General features: G+C 34.8%; 1 protein-coding gene across 1 annotated transcript in view; it reads right to left on the bottom strand.

Annotated features, from left to right (window-relative positions):
- The window catches only part of twin (CCR4-NOT transcription complex subunit 6-like twin), a 518,909-nt gene that overhangs the window by 16,426 nt on the left and 485,469 nt on the right, over positions 1–17,014 (bottom strand). Inside the window, exon 4 of the mRNA XM_085945481.1 lies at positions 6,175–6,243. Coding sequence (XP_085801607.1) covers positions 6,175–6,243 — 69 coding nt within the window. The remainder of the gene's footprint in view (positions 1–6,174; positions 6,244–17,014) is intronic.

Below are 17,014 nucleotides of genomic sequence, written 5' to 3'. Positions count from 1 at the left end.
TTAATTGTATGAGTTGACAATGTCCCATTACAGCAGACAAAACCGGTCCTGACGATTATTACATTATGTAGAATAATTACGAAATAATTATTATATTTTATAAAATGCATTTCCACCACGAATTGACAGAGTTAACAACACCATTAAATAAATTAAATAAGTAATTAAATCTAGATCAGGTTTTCAAGATTAAGAAATCTTTATATCAAATTAAAATTTATATCAAATTTATTTATTTTACAATAATGAACATAACAAATTATAAATTCAAAGCGTTCACGACATGACATTAAATAAGTGTTAATAATTTAAAAAAATAAAAATACAGAGAATAAGTAATAAAATAAGAAAATAAATAAAATAAGTAACAAAATAAAAGTAGATGGGAGCACACAGAGTGAACTTTGATAGACCCTATCTTAAAAACTTATAAAACAACGTCCACCTAAATTCACCCTCACGTAAGTGGAATATATCAATACCCAAGCGATTTCATTAAACATAGTTGCTGCCCTCCCAATTGGCATTACTAATGGCAGGTTAGTTCTGAATATTAATAATCCTATAGTATAGATAATAATATTATATACATACGAGTACAAGATTAAAAATTACAAGATAAAAAGAACTTTTTATATACCACGTTTTTAAATTTTCTGTTGAATCATATAAACTTGACAATTCGATGTACTTATTAATAAATACTTTTTTTCTACTTGATAGAAATACTGAATAAATAAAGAATACTGAAATGTCATTTTGACGGTTTCATATTGATTTCCATAGTAAAGCACGTATATATTAATAATTTAGTTGCTAAGACCCCCTCCCCTTAGTAACCAATAATAGTGTTTTACGATTTTTTTCCGAAATAACTTTCCATACAAAACAGAATTAACTGAAAATGAATACAATTCTGCTTAAAGATGGCTAAAAGTATTAAATTAAAAGAGTGCATTGTCGTCGTGTTCTGATACATTCTAAAAGTTTCAAATGTCCAGCTAGTCGGGAAGTTAGTTAAAAATCTTCAATCGTCCAATACAAATCTTGGACAAACAAGAAAAAAAATGTACTGGACAAACAAGAATACGAGCTAATAAAAACGTGGTAAAATCAATAATTGACTTTTGGAAAACTTCGTACCAACGTATGTGAATTTCTATGAGTTTCTGTGCGGCATCGATTCGATACTCGTACGCTTTCTCCTATGGTTAATTTGGCACAATAGAAAACATATTATTATGTAGGTCCCATTTCCAACGTGTCTCCATTTTCCTTTAGTACACAAAATGATTTTTAATAAAGCATATATAAACATCATTTCATTGAATCAATGTTTACATTACGGAGTTCCAGTCCGCCAGTCCCGAGGTTTCAAAGTTCCAAAATAATTAAGCGGGCGACTGTATAACCGGGTTTGGTTCCGGTTATAACAGCACTGCTTTGGGGTATAATAATATGAATTATCGTTAAAGAAAATAATGAAAATGTCCGCGGAAAGTTTGTCGCTCCTGCAAAAGGTAATATTGTGGCCGATCATGTCATGGTGTGGTCGGTAAGCGAGATCGTAGAGAGGTTAGGAACACGGGTTATGACTGATACCTGCCCAAGGCCGGTGAGGGCCGTATCGAAATTAATCGATCGACACCGGCAATCGATACATCTACCGTGGCTCAGCACGTCGTATGCGGAGTTTAATGTATATTAATTCACTATGCTATATTACTAGGCGTTTTCGGACGTGTTATGAGATCGGTATCATTGCGAATGATTGTGTTGTTTCTTTGTTAGTACAAAGCTGTAATAAATATATAAACAAAAATAAAATATAGACACATTTTTTTAAACTGCCAATCCTGGTTGAAAAACCGTACAATATTATGTAGTAGGTAATAGGTGTATAACGTAACATCTTCGATTGATGGACATTTCAGATAAAAATGATCTCGATGCTTCTGCGAGTTTAATTCTCGTTCTAGAATTCGCGTCAATAAATTTAATGCATTTATTGACGATTTTCATTTTATACGTATCTAAAAAATAAAAATAAATTGTGCATTCTTCAGAAGCCAGGTTTTTATTTGTAAGGTACCTTCATGATATTTTGTAAATATTTTTATCATTCAAATTTAGTATTTTTAATTTAAAAAAAAAGTATATTTAAATGTTCCCGTGTATTGATTATTTAAAATAAAAGTTCTCAGTAAAATGTCACAAATTGCAGGTTTTGATAAAAACGTTACTCCGACTTAGGCTAAGAAACTGGCAAAGAAACTTGGTTACCTACGAGGAACGGTTATCAGCCATTCGCCGAATTCATTGGGACCTTTGTTTGTTACAAGTTTTTCTTATTATCAGCACGCACCCAATCATAAATATTTAAGTTACTAGTAGTTAATTATTTATCATTCTATTTCTCTTGGAATAGGTAATGTTTTGGAAGATTTTTTTGAACGAGTCAGTTGCCAGATATGAATCTAAAAAACAATAGTACGATTATGATAGAGACTTGAAGGGCTGAGTCACTGATCGATGTTGAGGCCCCCCATAATAAAGAATAAAATTAAAACCACAAATTCAAACTCCCAACGTACTTAGTAAAAATAACAATGTATCTATTCCCTATTCAATAAATATTGAAGATTTGAGTGATGACTGATGACACATAATATTAGTATAGACATAATACTTATGTTATTGTTTTTTTAAATTGACTACCTGTTGTTGAGAAGCAGGAGGGGTGGGGTGAGATACGGAATAAATGGCGCACGTCTATATTCAACCATTGTCGAATAACACACTTGTATATATTGTTACTCACGAATATGTCGGTATAGTAGTCCTACATCAGTGGTGGAGTGGGGTGGTATGGTGCGGGTAATGAGTCGAACACCTTTATCTAATTTCTGTTTATCTCATGGATTTCAACAAATACAAATCGAATCAGTTTTCATTCCATATGTCCGTATTTCACACAGATGAAGTCGCGGGTGATCGCTAGTTTATAACATTGTTAATGAAAGAAACGGAGTAAAATGCTGCGGCATACTGTCTTCTCAATTGCTTCTGGCAGACCGGTTGGTAAGCGTAGCGCTGTTCCGATGAACCTAAATAATTATTATTAACATCTCTATCCATTATCCATCTCTTATCTCAAAATGAATTATTCGTTTCTCACGTTGGTTAAGACGAATTATACCGTATATACGAGGGTGGGTCAATAAGTCCTTAGAAAAGCCGACAGGTGGCGCGACTAGTACTGTAAGCGGTTTGTTTTCATGCAGCGGCACTACCGATTCAGTATGCTGCGAAGTTTCAATCAGATTGGTCGGGTTGTTGTGTGTTTCTCGTACATTTAAAAAAAAAATTTGCTTCTTTACAAAAATGGAGAAAATTGAGTTTAGAGCTGTTATTAAACATTTTAATATAAAAGGGTTAACAGCAAAGGAAATAAAAAATGAGTTGGATTTAGTTCACGGCATATCTGCTCCTTCACTTGCAACTATTTATAACTGGTTAAATGAATTTAAACGTGGTCGTACATCAACAAAGGATGAACCACGCTCAGGACCGAAGATTAAAGTTGAGTGAGATAATTGAGGTTACAGGGATCTCAAAAGGTAGCGTAATTTCTATTTTACATGACAAATTGGGCATGAAAAAAATTTCTGCAAGATGGGTGCCGCGTTTGCTCACAGTCGACAATAAACGCAATAGGGTGGTGGCCTCTAAAGCCCTGTTGTCGCTAATGCAACGCAATCCGGATGAATTTTTTCGCCGCTTTGTGACTGTAGATGAAACATGGATACACCACTATACTCCCGAGACGAAAGAACAGTCAAAGCAGTGGATTGCGAAAGGCGAACCATGTCCAAAGAAGGCGAAAACCGTAAAATCAGCTGGTAAGGTTATGGCTACTGTATTTTGGGATGCACGTGGAATTATTTTCGTTGACTATTTGGAAAAAGGAAAAACAATAACAGGGGATTATTATGCATCTTTATTGGACCAGCTAAAAAACAAAATTGAAGAAAAACGGCCTCATTTAAACAGGAAAAAAATCCTCTTTCATCAGGACAATGCCCGTGTTCACACATGTTTACGATCAATGGCTAAAATTGAAGAATTGAAGTTCGAATTGGTCGACCACCCACCGTATTCGCCAGATTTAGCCCCCAGTGACTTTTTCCTTTTCCCAAACTTAAAAAAATAATGGCTAAGTGGACAACGTTTTTTTTCAAATGAAGAAGTCATCGATCGGACAAATGCTTATTTTGAGGACCTTCCGAAAACTTATTTTTCTGACGGTTTAAAAAAAATTGAGAAACGTCTAACCAAGTGTATTGAGCTCCAAGGAGATTATGTTGAGAAATAAAAAAAAAATACAAAAATAAAAACTGTTTTAATGCTTTTTTCTAAGGAATTATTGACCCACCCTCGTACCTACCAATTGAAGGACCGTTGCTAATATTTTTCATAACTATTTGTACCTAGACTTAAAATTATTTACTTGCCTATTTTAGAAATAAGTATTCATAATGACTTAATCAAATAATATAATATAGAACTAAATAGCTAACATTCCGAGTAGATATCTCGTAAATATCACTTTCGTTAATGAAACTAGGTACTCGTACATATATACAATAAAATAATAAAATATTATAAAGGTTTTATATAAATATGTACATACTCAAGAATAATTCATGTAATGAATGTATATTTATGTTACTTGATGGAATTTGAATTTAAATTTTAATGGATTTCAGTTTTGTACTATTCCATTTTAGTCGTTTTTTGCTACCCGGTTTCGCCTTTCGACATCTTCAGGCAAAATGTAGGTAATAAGCTTTTTACCTACTTTATTGTATTAATTTTATTATAATTAACTGCATTTGTTGACAGCGTGTGTTTACCATTGGTGAGTGTTCATAGTGCCTGAAGATACCGAAAGGCGAAACCCGGGTCGCAAAAAACGACTCAAATAGAATACATAGTACAAAACTTAAATGCATTAGATTATTAATTATACCTATACATATTTAAAAAAAAAACTTAAAGTATAGGTACATGCTAGTGTAATTTATAATAATATGGGTTTAGTAGGTATTTTCCGTCAAATAAAAATGAATAGCAAACTAAGACGCGCGTAAAACACAAAATGTTTTGTGATCCGAATGAAATGTAGCAGCGGCCGCCCAATGCTACCGATTGCAGACGTTTTTCGAAGTCGGGGAAACGAAGGGCGAGGGGAACAGTCAATTTTGTTTGACACACCGCTAGCTAGCCGCTCGAAACGCTGCAAATTCGACGAGCGGCCAGACTGTCTACCGCTCACTCTCCGCGCTTTCATGGTGGTCCCCATACATTTTTTGGCTCCGCTCGATCTGGCCGCTTGTAGGCTAGCCACGGGCTAAGTGGTCAGATCAGCAGGTCAGAAATATGAATACGAAAATTTGCAATAATCATCTTTATCGCAATGTGGATAGAGTTAATTTCTAAACTCCATACCTACCAAAAATTCATTAAAATTTTAGTTAAAATTCCATCCAGTACCTTCGGTCGATAGTATTAATATTACCATAATATGATAGTGTCAGTAGAGTTAATTTTCAATCATACTCATCTGTACTTATTTATATGCTAACGAAATAATGAAATTAATATAAATAGAAGGCCTACGTCAATGAGATGGGTCGATTGCAAAGGTTCTTTTATTCTTCGGGTTCCCAATCAATTTGTAAGTTAATGCGATGAAATCATCAGTAAAGAGCGCGTTTTAACGTAAGACGCTTGCGAAGACCGGCCACGTCGCAAAGGTGGAAAAAAAACGTAAACATATTAACGACAACAAAAAATTCGGCAGGACGAACAAAAATTGGAAGACACAGATTGAGGTGGTTTGACCACACGAACAGAGACGCAATCACAATGAGGACTGAAAAGTGGTAAACCACTCTACATCACAGGACAGGCAGGCGTGGAGTGATATCTAGGACCTATAGGCAGTCAGGATCCACACCGGATTGTAGAGCCAATGATGGCAAGGAAATACGCAAGTATATACTTTTAAAGATATTTCATCATTGATTAAATAGTTGTTAAGAATTTGTTTCGAAATGTTCAAATCAAAATTAATAGTGTAATGACACGCTGAGGTGTTTATATACTTACAGGTGGGTCGAGTCCTGTTGGGCCTTGTGAGTGGAATCCAGGGGCGCTGTGGTGGGTGGGCGGCCGTTACTGTAACAAAAAAAAACAAATGTTATAGACAGTTGATCTTAAATTTCTTAGGTAAGTGCATCTAGAGTTGGGTATTTCCCGAGAAAATCTCAATCTCGAGATTCGGGATTTCCAGAAAAGAGTTCTCGAGAATTCTCGAGATATCGGTAAATTAAAAAAAAGCCTGTAAAAATCCTAAAATCGACGTAAAAACATACAAATTCCAAAAAAACATGATTTTTTTTTATTAATATAAAAAGACAAACAAAATAGAAGTAGGAAACCAAAAATAATTCAGAACATTACTTATTAAAATAGAATTAAGACAAGAATTAAGAAGAAGATTATAGACAAGAAACACAAACTGTCAATCGCTGCGTCTGACAATCGCGTACGCTTTTTGAGACACAAAATTGTTGATGTTGCAAAAATTGCGCTCATTTTGAGTCGACAATGCCTTAATTGTGATGCCCCGCCCCGATCAGTCTTTGAACGTTTTGTGTTTTCTGTCGACTTTTTTCATAATATATAGTAAATCGTTTTTTGAATTAATACCTATTTGATAATAAAAAAATCCCGAATCCCGAGAATAGATTCTCGAGATCCGGGATTTCCCGAAATGTTAAAAATTTCAAAATTCTCGAGATTCAGGATAGAAAATCTTGAAAATTTCTCGAGAATTCCCGTCGGGAAATTCCCGAAACCCAACTCTAAGTGCATCCGTAGTTTATTTGATAATTAAAAAGCGTACGATTATAAGAAACATTATAAAATTGGAAGCTTTCGATCAGGTGACTAGGTATTAAAATTTTTAGATCTGGTAAAAAGCTGAGCAAGGAAGTGTTCTGGGGCACGGTCACCAACTTTCGATAGAAGATGATATTATTATGATTTTATTCTAGCGAATTTGAAATATATTCACGCCCACATGGGTATCTATGTTAAACAACTCTTAAAAGACATACGAATAGTAAATCAGACCCAATTAAAACGGTAATCAAATGATAAATCTGAAATACCTAGACACTAGTCACATTCAAATGAGATGTAACAACGACGAATAATATTTATTGTATGAAAATATAATACTCCTTCGCGTTGTGAACTAAACAACAATTTAACCGAATCTGTGTCAAAAATAATAACAAGATAAGAAGAGCTTTTTATATACCACGTTTTTAAATTTTCTGTTGAATCGTATAAACTTGACAATTCTCCTATTATTAATTTAGGACAAATAAGGCAATTATCAACAAATCATTTTTTTGCTATTTTGCAACAAACAAATATAGAATCCTGAAATGTCATTTTGATTTCCATAGTAACGCACGCATATATTAATAATTTAGTTGCTAGGACCACCCCCTTCCCTTAGCAACCAATAATAGTGGATTGGATTACGGATTTCTTCCGAAATAACTTTTCATACAAAACAGAATTAACTGAAAATGAATTCAATTCTATTTAAAGATGGCTAAAAGTATTAAAAGAATGCATTGGCATCGTGTTCTAATATATTCTAAAAGTTTCAAATGTCTAGCTAGTCGGGAAGTTCGTTAAAAATCTATTGCACGATTTGTACTGGATAAACAACCACCGGACAAACAAGAATACGAGCTAAGAAAAACGTGGTAATGATAACATTTGCTTTTCCTTCCACACCCGTTATGCGGGTGTATACTATGACGTAACGAGCGTTATGCGTACTTAGAATATTCAAGGAGATATGTTTTAATTGCGTGATTCCTGTTATGATTTAATCTTTTATGGTGAAGCCACGACGGGAAGAGGCCTTTTCGCTCGAAACTTTTTGAAAGCCGGATCGCAATGGCCGATTGGTTCAACTGAGGGTCAGACTGACTTGATAATACTGCATACCTACTATTATCGCACCTATAGTCTGTCTGTTAGAAGATTTACGTAAATTAAGAGTGGATTATATTTTTTTTTATTCTTTATACTATTATGAATGCTGTACGTCAAAGTTAGTGGGCTGCGCTTCTGTTTGACTGGTTTAAGCCGAAAAAGCATTATTTAATTTGTATGTTGATATATATTACATATACGATACAAGAGAAATATTACAAAAAAAGAATAGAAGACACAATTATTAATATATGATATAGTGCTCTAAATATATCGGATAGCACTTCCGAATAACGGCTCATTCCGATTAGGATTTTAATGAGACGGTAATATTCGATATTCAAATTATATCGGACGGTTTAAAACATTTGTCCCGCCGAATTAAGCAATGCCGTAAAACAGGTTATGTCCAAAACCCACGACAATGGGGAAACAGTTACGGATTCTGCCACAGTTACTCAGTTGGGTACATATTTGCTTTTAATGTTGAAAAAAATAGCACAGGGGAATAACAGTATTGTAACATTAAGTGGTTGATGTGTTATTGATATCATGATGATATGATAAACGCCTGCGCTTGGTCTCATTTCCTTTCGAAGTATAAAGACTTGACCTAAAAATGAAAGCTCACTATGTCAAAGTTTAATATATGCCTCGCAGATCCTACGACCAAAACGTCCTACACTATCAAGCATTCAATATTATACGAATTCAAAATGATCATGATATAAGTGGAAGGTAGATACTTCATGACCGATATGCATGGGGCTGGGTCAGTGGAGATGCAATTCTTGATTAGGTCCGTGTTTCCGAAGACAGCTCTTCCTAGACCTAACCGACTTTCTACCTGGCCAAATATTCTTTTTCAGGTTGTCATTATGCTTGCGATCTAAATGATTTATGATGAAACATTGGATAGCCCAGCAAACTGAAGAGTCTGTCTCGAATCTGGAGTTCGCCGATAATTCGTCTATATTCGCTGATAACTCATTTGTCCGTTACGTTAATGAGACTTTCAACATCTGTCTTCAGGACCAGATTTCACATGTGTCGTTCTCTTCCGCTAATCCGATCCAAGTCTCGGAGGCATACATACAAATTTGAAAAACGAAAGACCTTACTAGATTTTTAAAATTAGTGAATTTAATAAAACTTGAATAAAAACTAAAGGGTAAGGGGGTGGTTGCTGGCTAGGAGATTAAATCAAATTGTCATGGAAAACAAATGACAATCAACGTAAATGATTTAGTTAAAGTAAATTTACCAAAGAGTGCGGCACTTCGTACCCTTGTGGCACAGCCTCAAGGGTTCCGTCGCCGTGGTCGGCCCTCCCTCACCCTGCAGCGATGCTACAAAAGCGACCTACGTGCTGCAGGTCTGACATGGCGGGAGGCACAGGAGTTGGCGATGGACCGAGGGAAGTGGCGCCAACTTGTGCTTGCCCTATGCCCCAATGTTGGGACGTGACAGGGTGAAAGAAGAAAGAAAGAAGAAATTTAAAATAAATACAGTATAACCTCGTTTTTACGTGCCCGGAATTCACGTTTTCCCGGCAATTGCGTGTAATTTTTTCAGTCCCGATGTTTTTCAGTACATTTAATACCCGCATTTACGTTTTTCTTTCCCGCGATTTACGTCGGAAATATTCAAAATATGCGAGTTACGCGCGCTTGACAATGATTGGGTCGTGACATTCGAACGGCGTAAGGTGTTTGGAGGGAAAACTCCGTGTCTTTAGAACGGCGCACGGTGATTGGTCGGCGAACGACGCTGTGATTGGCCTGAGTTCGGCGCAAAAATTTATATTGAATGTTGGTTTTTTAATAAAACGTTATTTTTTAAGAAACATACAACTTAAATGTTCTTTTTTTCAATACCCCCCTTTTACATTTTCCCTCGAATTAGGTTTATTTTTTTCAGTCCCTTAAAAAACGTAAAATAGGGGTTATACTGTATACTTATAATACCTACTTATGATAATATAGATCTTTTCTGACTTTCAGTGATAAGGAATATAAATTCAATTAATATACTAAATCAATCAATTGTGCAATGTTCAAATTTCTTTCAAATTACGAGTAAATTATAAAGTCCAATAAAAAGTATTACCATTTATAGTTACGAAACATTATTCTGTTGGGATAAAATAAATAATAAAAATGGCATTATTCCAGATTTTAGAACAAAGAGGTTAAAATATGATGATAGAAGTACCGTTAATTCCTTATTTCCGACCAATCAGCAGCAGCAGCCCCCTAAGAGCACAATGCGGTTTTATGAAGTGCGCATTTTAGAATAATATACGTAACGCATTTTAGTTCTTATTTTAAATTTAAATAGGTAGGTATACATTGCCTTCATTAGGATAGGTCTTTGCCCCTAGAATGAACTTAGAATGGGATGGTTGATAATGATTGATTGATAGTATCATAAACGTAAACATGGTTCATTCATAGAATGAATACAATCGCTTTACCAGAGCTACCTATTTATTTCTAGGTTAACATTGTCCATTGTTTCCGGCAAGTAACGCACAACAATACCTGCATATATCACAGAAGATTGTGCTGGTTATACAAACGTAAGTAAATAAGCAGTTTGAATGAAACATGTTTCATATTATCTCCGGTGGAGCAGTGAAAAGCGTACACCTGGTATCCTTATCAGGCGACAAATGTAAGTACAACATGTTTGTAGGAATGAAAATCATCTACAAGTAAAATGCATCGATTTACATTATTTCAAAAATTCGGAGGAGTAGTCTAGATCCGGAGGCAGGGAGCATATGCCATGCATATAGAAACTTTACATGACTTGTAAAGACGCGAAAAAGATTAGATGCATAGAAGACGATATGCAGAGAGAAAAACAAAACTTTACTCTTAAGGCAGTTCTAGTTATTCAAATTCATTTTTTACATACCTATAGTGAACATTGCAAATTATCAATATAAGCCGTTCACATGACTTAGAAAAAAAGAAATATTAATACAGTCAAATAGAAATAGATCAGCATAAAGTTATTAAACAGTAGAAAAGTGTAAATACAAAAATTATAAATTAGATACAATGAAGTACCTACCTACACCGAATGGGCTAAGCCCGCTAAGCAGACACTATTTTAATAATTTATAAAACAATACACCTATACTCATCCTCACGCAGGTGGAATATGTCAATATCCGAAGTGATTTGGTTGAACGCTGAGTTATTGCCTTCCCAATTGGCTAATTACCAATGGTAGGTTAGTTCTGCACCTCGGGAGAACAAACAACTGATTCTCCCGATTTCTAAGATAGTAACCAAGAAGACACAGGTCAATACTACCAAGAATGCAGAATTCTGTTATCTATAACTACCCGCCTTATTGAATTGACTTAATCAGGTATGTCCAACTTCAAGAAATACTGTTAATTATTATCCAATGTTAAAACTGGCAGTGATCAACCACACTCTAAAAATGAGATTATTCTAATTGAATAAACATTTAATATTGCCATCGAGTGTCACAAATTAAACAACACTAATCTTTCAGCATCATACCCAATTTCCCATTCGTCGTAAAATAAAAGGTTTTGATCTTCTATTTGACACTCATTAGCATTACATTCAAAATGTTATCCCAATGTGAAGAGAGCCTGCGAGGGGTGGAGGTGTGCTGTTCAGATTCGACATAATTAGTGCACACTAAACTTTGTCAGTCATACTTATTGGTTTTCATTGAACTAATAATACAATTTGGAGATGGTGCTGGTTAGATTTAAACTGAAATTAAACCCTGCCTAACTGTTTAATGCTCTGAGCGATCCGATAAACAGAGTGCACACTTTTTCAGTCATACGTATTTGTTTTCGTTCAATTAAGAATACATATTACAGATGGTGTTGGTCAGTTTTTAAAATTCATCCATACCATAATCGATAAAAACTCTAAAATTATGTATGGTTTTTAATGGCATAATTTTAGATATTTTACAAACGAATATTTTTTGATTATTATCTACTATGGCTTGGATAAGACAAGATTTAATTGAATTTTAAAAACTAACAAACACTATCTACACATTGTAGTCGAAGCTCAATGAAAACTAATACGCTTGACTAACAAAAATTAGTGTGTGTAGTTTAATAGTAAGTAATAGTTAATGCTATGCTTTCTATTAAATCTCAACGAAGTCGTAGGTATTATTATCGCAGCAATGTTATAATGTTTTGATTTGTAGCAAACCTGCATAATGAAACTGACCTAAAATCTTGTTATTAGTGATGAAACACCTTCTAGTGGAACTACCTAATATAATCAGTCCATCCTTGGATTGCCTACATAAAACGAAATATAGTAGAAGAACGAGAAAATACTATGTATAAATAATTCACATAGCTGTACGGTGGCAAATTCTTAATTACAAAAAAAAATTTCCACACAAATGAACATCTCATAAGAGTACCTAATAATTTAGTTCACATTTTCATACTACACAAGAAGTAACAACGGTATGCTCATATAGCTGTGACCCGCGCAAAAGGGGCTAAAATGTATGAAAAATGCAAAAATACGTGTGATTTAGCATACCGCACAGTCAAGTGTAATGAAAAATAAAAAGCCGTAGCACTCAGAGTGCAGTGCAAGAGTTGTGGACAATTGTGTTTATCATATTTCGCGTAGAAATACTTCAGGCGGCTTAATGTAGAGCTACTGTGAAAAATAAAATACGCACCACCTGGGCATACAGCGAAAGTTTTAAGGTGAGATAGAAGATACCCAACCACACAAGATACATCTTAACAGTCCGGAAAGAAGACGGGTCACGATCATGAGGTAAGATCGTTGATGGGTTACTGTGGAAATAGGACACCGATCATTAAACATACATTCATCAGGCATAGTTGAGTTGGGTATTTCCCGAGAAAATCTCAATCTCGAGATTCGGGCTTTCCAGAAAAGAATTCTCGAGATATCGGGAAATTTAAAAAATACCTGTAAAAATCCTAAAATCAATGTAAAAGCAGACAAATTCCATAAACATGTTTTTTTTATTTATGTAAGAAGGCAAACAAAATAGAAGTAAAAAAACAAAAAAAAAATCATAACATTACTTATTAAAATATAATTTCAAAAAACACAGACTGTCAATCGCATACGCTTTCGAGACTCAAAATTCCCTGATGTTGCAAAAATTGCGCTCATTTTGAGTCGACGTTGGCTTAATTGTGTTAAATGCCCCGATCAGTCTTTTAACGTTGTTTTCTGTCTACTTTTCTCATATAGAAAATCGTTATTTGAATTAATATTTGATAATAAAGAAATCCCGAATCCCGAGAAAAGATTCTCGAGATCCGGAATTTCCCTAAATGTTAATAATTTCAATTCTCCAGATTCGGGATGGAAAATCTCGAAAATTTCTCGAGAATTCCCGAAACCCAACTCTAGGCATAGTGGAGGATACATTAAATGCGGCCGCCAGAGATCTTGAATTCTTGGAAATGATTGTTGAAAATATCGCCTTTTTAAACTTAGTACTTACTAGTTTAATATTAATTTCACCGTTGGTGACATTATCTGATTCATTGATTGTGTATCAAATTATGGCTACTTTTTATTTCCTCTGAACTGTCAATTAAAAATGTTCCTTATCAGATTGGTTAGAGTTTTTTAAGCGTAGGTGGTACCCCAAAATACTACCTAGTTAAGTATATTTAAAAAAACGACTATTTTGATTCTAGTCGCTTACTCTTTCGAAGAAAATCCCTTAAATCGAGACCATGAGATCGATTTCATAAATAACATATTTTATGGAGTTATTATATTATCACACTAGGGACCATTATAGTCGTATGATCAATTATTGATAAAAAAACGATGATTTGCGATCGGCAATGACTACAGTAAATAAAAACTACATTAAATAAGTGAAACCCTAATTTCAAGTGCCCGGAATTCACGTTTTCCCGCTATTCGCGTGTAGTTTATGCAGTCCCGTTTCATTTTAGTATATCGCCATATTAGATCCTAAGAGGGTCATATGAGTCTCCAAAGTGGAAGATATGTTGAAAAATGGATTTTAGCCACTTGGTCAACTTATTAGGTCCTTATTCTGGGTTTAAATGCACATTTAAAAAGATAAAGTGAATAACCTGGCATACACTACGAATACAGTATAATCTAACATGCCGCTGCTCGGCCAACGTGGTATCGGGATCTTAGTACATTAAATTCCCGGTTTTACATTATTGTATTTCTCACAATTTACGTCTGAAATATTCAAGATCCAATTAAAATTTTATTTAAATATTTTTGTTGTTGAGATGAATTGCAGAAGCACGTGAGCGTTTCTATTTATAATACTTAGACGTTTGCTGTGACCAAGGTTAAGGTTACAAAACGCTATTGGTGGGCCGTTTAGATAATTAAGGGTGGTTGTTGATGTTGTTTGGCAATCTGTGTTTAGTCACTTGCTGCTGACATTTTTTTTGTTGTTTTTATGATGTTGTTTACAGCCGTTCAAATAATTTATTAGCGAAGAAAAATATTGTCAGTTCAAGAGAAAAAGAGCATTCTCGAAAAGGTGAAAGAATACGTTGTCATATTAATGCACCAAACCAATTTTTCAAATTTTTCATTACCTACCTTTAATTTACGCGTATCTATTAGCGTGATTAAAAACACGTGCGTACTTTCAAAGCTGTGATCAGAGTAGGTACGTAAATACTGGCAAATAACATTTTAGAAAATTTTGATACATACTGTCCGACGTCTGACAACAAGATCTCGTCGTTAACGGGAAGTCGCTGTTGTCGCATATATAAGACTTCTCAGTGACGTACCTGTCATGGCGGCAACGCGGGTTTAATAAATAATGTATCGGCTCTCTTTTTGGGTACGACTCTTTTTGATCTTCGCAATAAACAAAAAGTTTACCAATAATAATTTAAATAATTTTCCTGATCGTTTTAGACATATTTTTACTATAAAAAGCATCAAATTACGTAATCTGCACCTACACCACGGAAGCGTAAAATGAAATGATAAATTTAGGGGGTGTTCCTCATTTGAAAACGGAAGCACGATTAACTAAACAGGAGGGGCTTCTCGTTAGTTGTTAGTTCACAGTTTTAACACGTGGAAAAGAAGTTCTTGTTCGACAGTAGTCGTTATTACCCAATACCGATGGTAGCGATCCACCTTTTCTATAACGCCATCAAAGTCTTCAACGTCACTTAATTTACTTACTCCGTAGCGTCCTGTAGCGTAGCGAATTCTTACAACTGAAAGAAACATCGGTGTGTGCACAATTCTAAATGAACGTGGGACACACGTATTGTGGCACAAGATAATAAACAGAGGCGCACAACGAGCAACGAGGCGTGCGAATGTGGAGCAGTTGTGATCGCCGAAGAGGCTGGAGTACCTACGTCGTCGTCGCTCATGAGGGAATAAAACGTGTATTTAATCGGCCACCGAGACAACATTGTGGGCATCTGAAGAATAACACTGTGTTACAGGGGCGACTATAAACACGGAGTATTGAGAGTAAGATACACGATATGGCACCGCAAACAAACCACAAAGATATACTATTATTATTTATTCGTAGTAAATCGTGTCATAAACACATTCTTTCAGAAGTAGTGACAACACGTCTGTTATTATAACTTACATGTAAACAGTAAATATCATAATTATTTAACGTAATAATATAATCGTTGGTTACAATGGACCGGGAATTCTCCATAGGGTTTATGAAAAAAAAACAGTAAGGCCCTTAGTCCCTGAGCGACACCGTCATGTCAAGAGGAAATCGAAACTCTTCATTTCTGGCGAAAAAGTTACGGGATTTCATGCGAAGTTAAGCAATAACAAGCTGTACTATTGGAACTGGAAATGTAGTGCCGCGGCCTGACTAAAGATGGCTATGCAGAGAGGCTGAATGAACTCAACTGGAGAGAAAAGTTCGGGCATGAGTCATCGCACTAAATTAATACTATTCCTCTCGGCCCCGTGTATCATTATTCTTTTCTTCAGTCGTCAACAATAGGCAGTCTTCGCCACTCGTATGCGCACTACAACCATCAGCTGTTTTTGTTAATAAAATCTGTAGAACTAATCTAGCATTGGTAATGAAAATTGGGTAATAGCTACTATGTTCAACCAACTTGCGTTAGCACATATATTCTATACACTAGACTGCTATCGGCAGCTATCGAGGGTATTTTTTCATATGATTGTCGACGCTGTATAAAATATTGCAAAATAATTCGAATGTAATATAGTCAATCTCTAATTTAAATATTACAACTAGGGAAAGGTTATCGATACAGCTCAAATATTCTATACACAAGACTGCTATCGGAGGCTATCGAGGATAGTTAATCATATTTATGTATTGAGGTAGGTACTTATTATAATTGTTATAATAAGTTAGCCGCCTAAACAGTCAAAACTGTCAATCTCGCTCTAAAACTTAGCACAGCCAAGAGAGGTGACGATAGCAATCTTGTGTACATAATATATGGCGCTGATATTGAATATAATCCACTAATGTTTACGTTTGCTTACTGTATTACAGGTATACTTAGATATTTTATATAACTATTGTATGTTGATATGCACGTATTTTTCTTGAATGAACAATTTAATCAACAATCTCTTATCATGTCATAGTTCATCAAAGACTGCTGACCAAATTGTAATAAGTAATAACTCTCATAATCTCGGCTCAGAAGTAATGTATAAACATTTATCTTATGATATGACCTAATTTTAGAAGTAAATAGACATATTATATTCATAGTACGTATTTAGTATAACCATTTTACCCTTCATGGCAGGTCATATTTTTGCATGGCAGAAAGTATTAACGTATTATATAGTGCAGAATCCCATAGACTTCTCGTATACATAATATGCGGAACGCATTCTGACAATTG

This window comes from Rhyacophila brunnea, unplaced genomic scaffold (assembly GCF_057557595.1).
Source record: "Rhyacophila brunnea isolate RB1 unplaced genomic scaffold, BYU_Rbru_1.0 scaffold_18, whole genome shotgun sequence".
NCBI lineage: Eukaryota > Metazoa > Arthropoda > Insecta > Trichoptera > Rhyacophilidae > Rhyacophila > Rhyacophila brunnea.
Note: the sequence above shows the minus strand (reverse complement) of the source record. Positions and strands in the feature narration are given on the sequence as shown.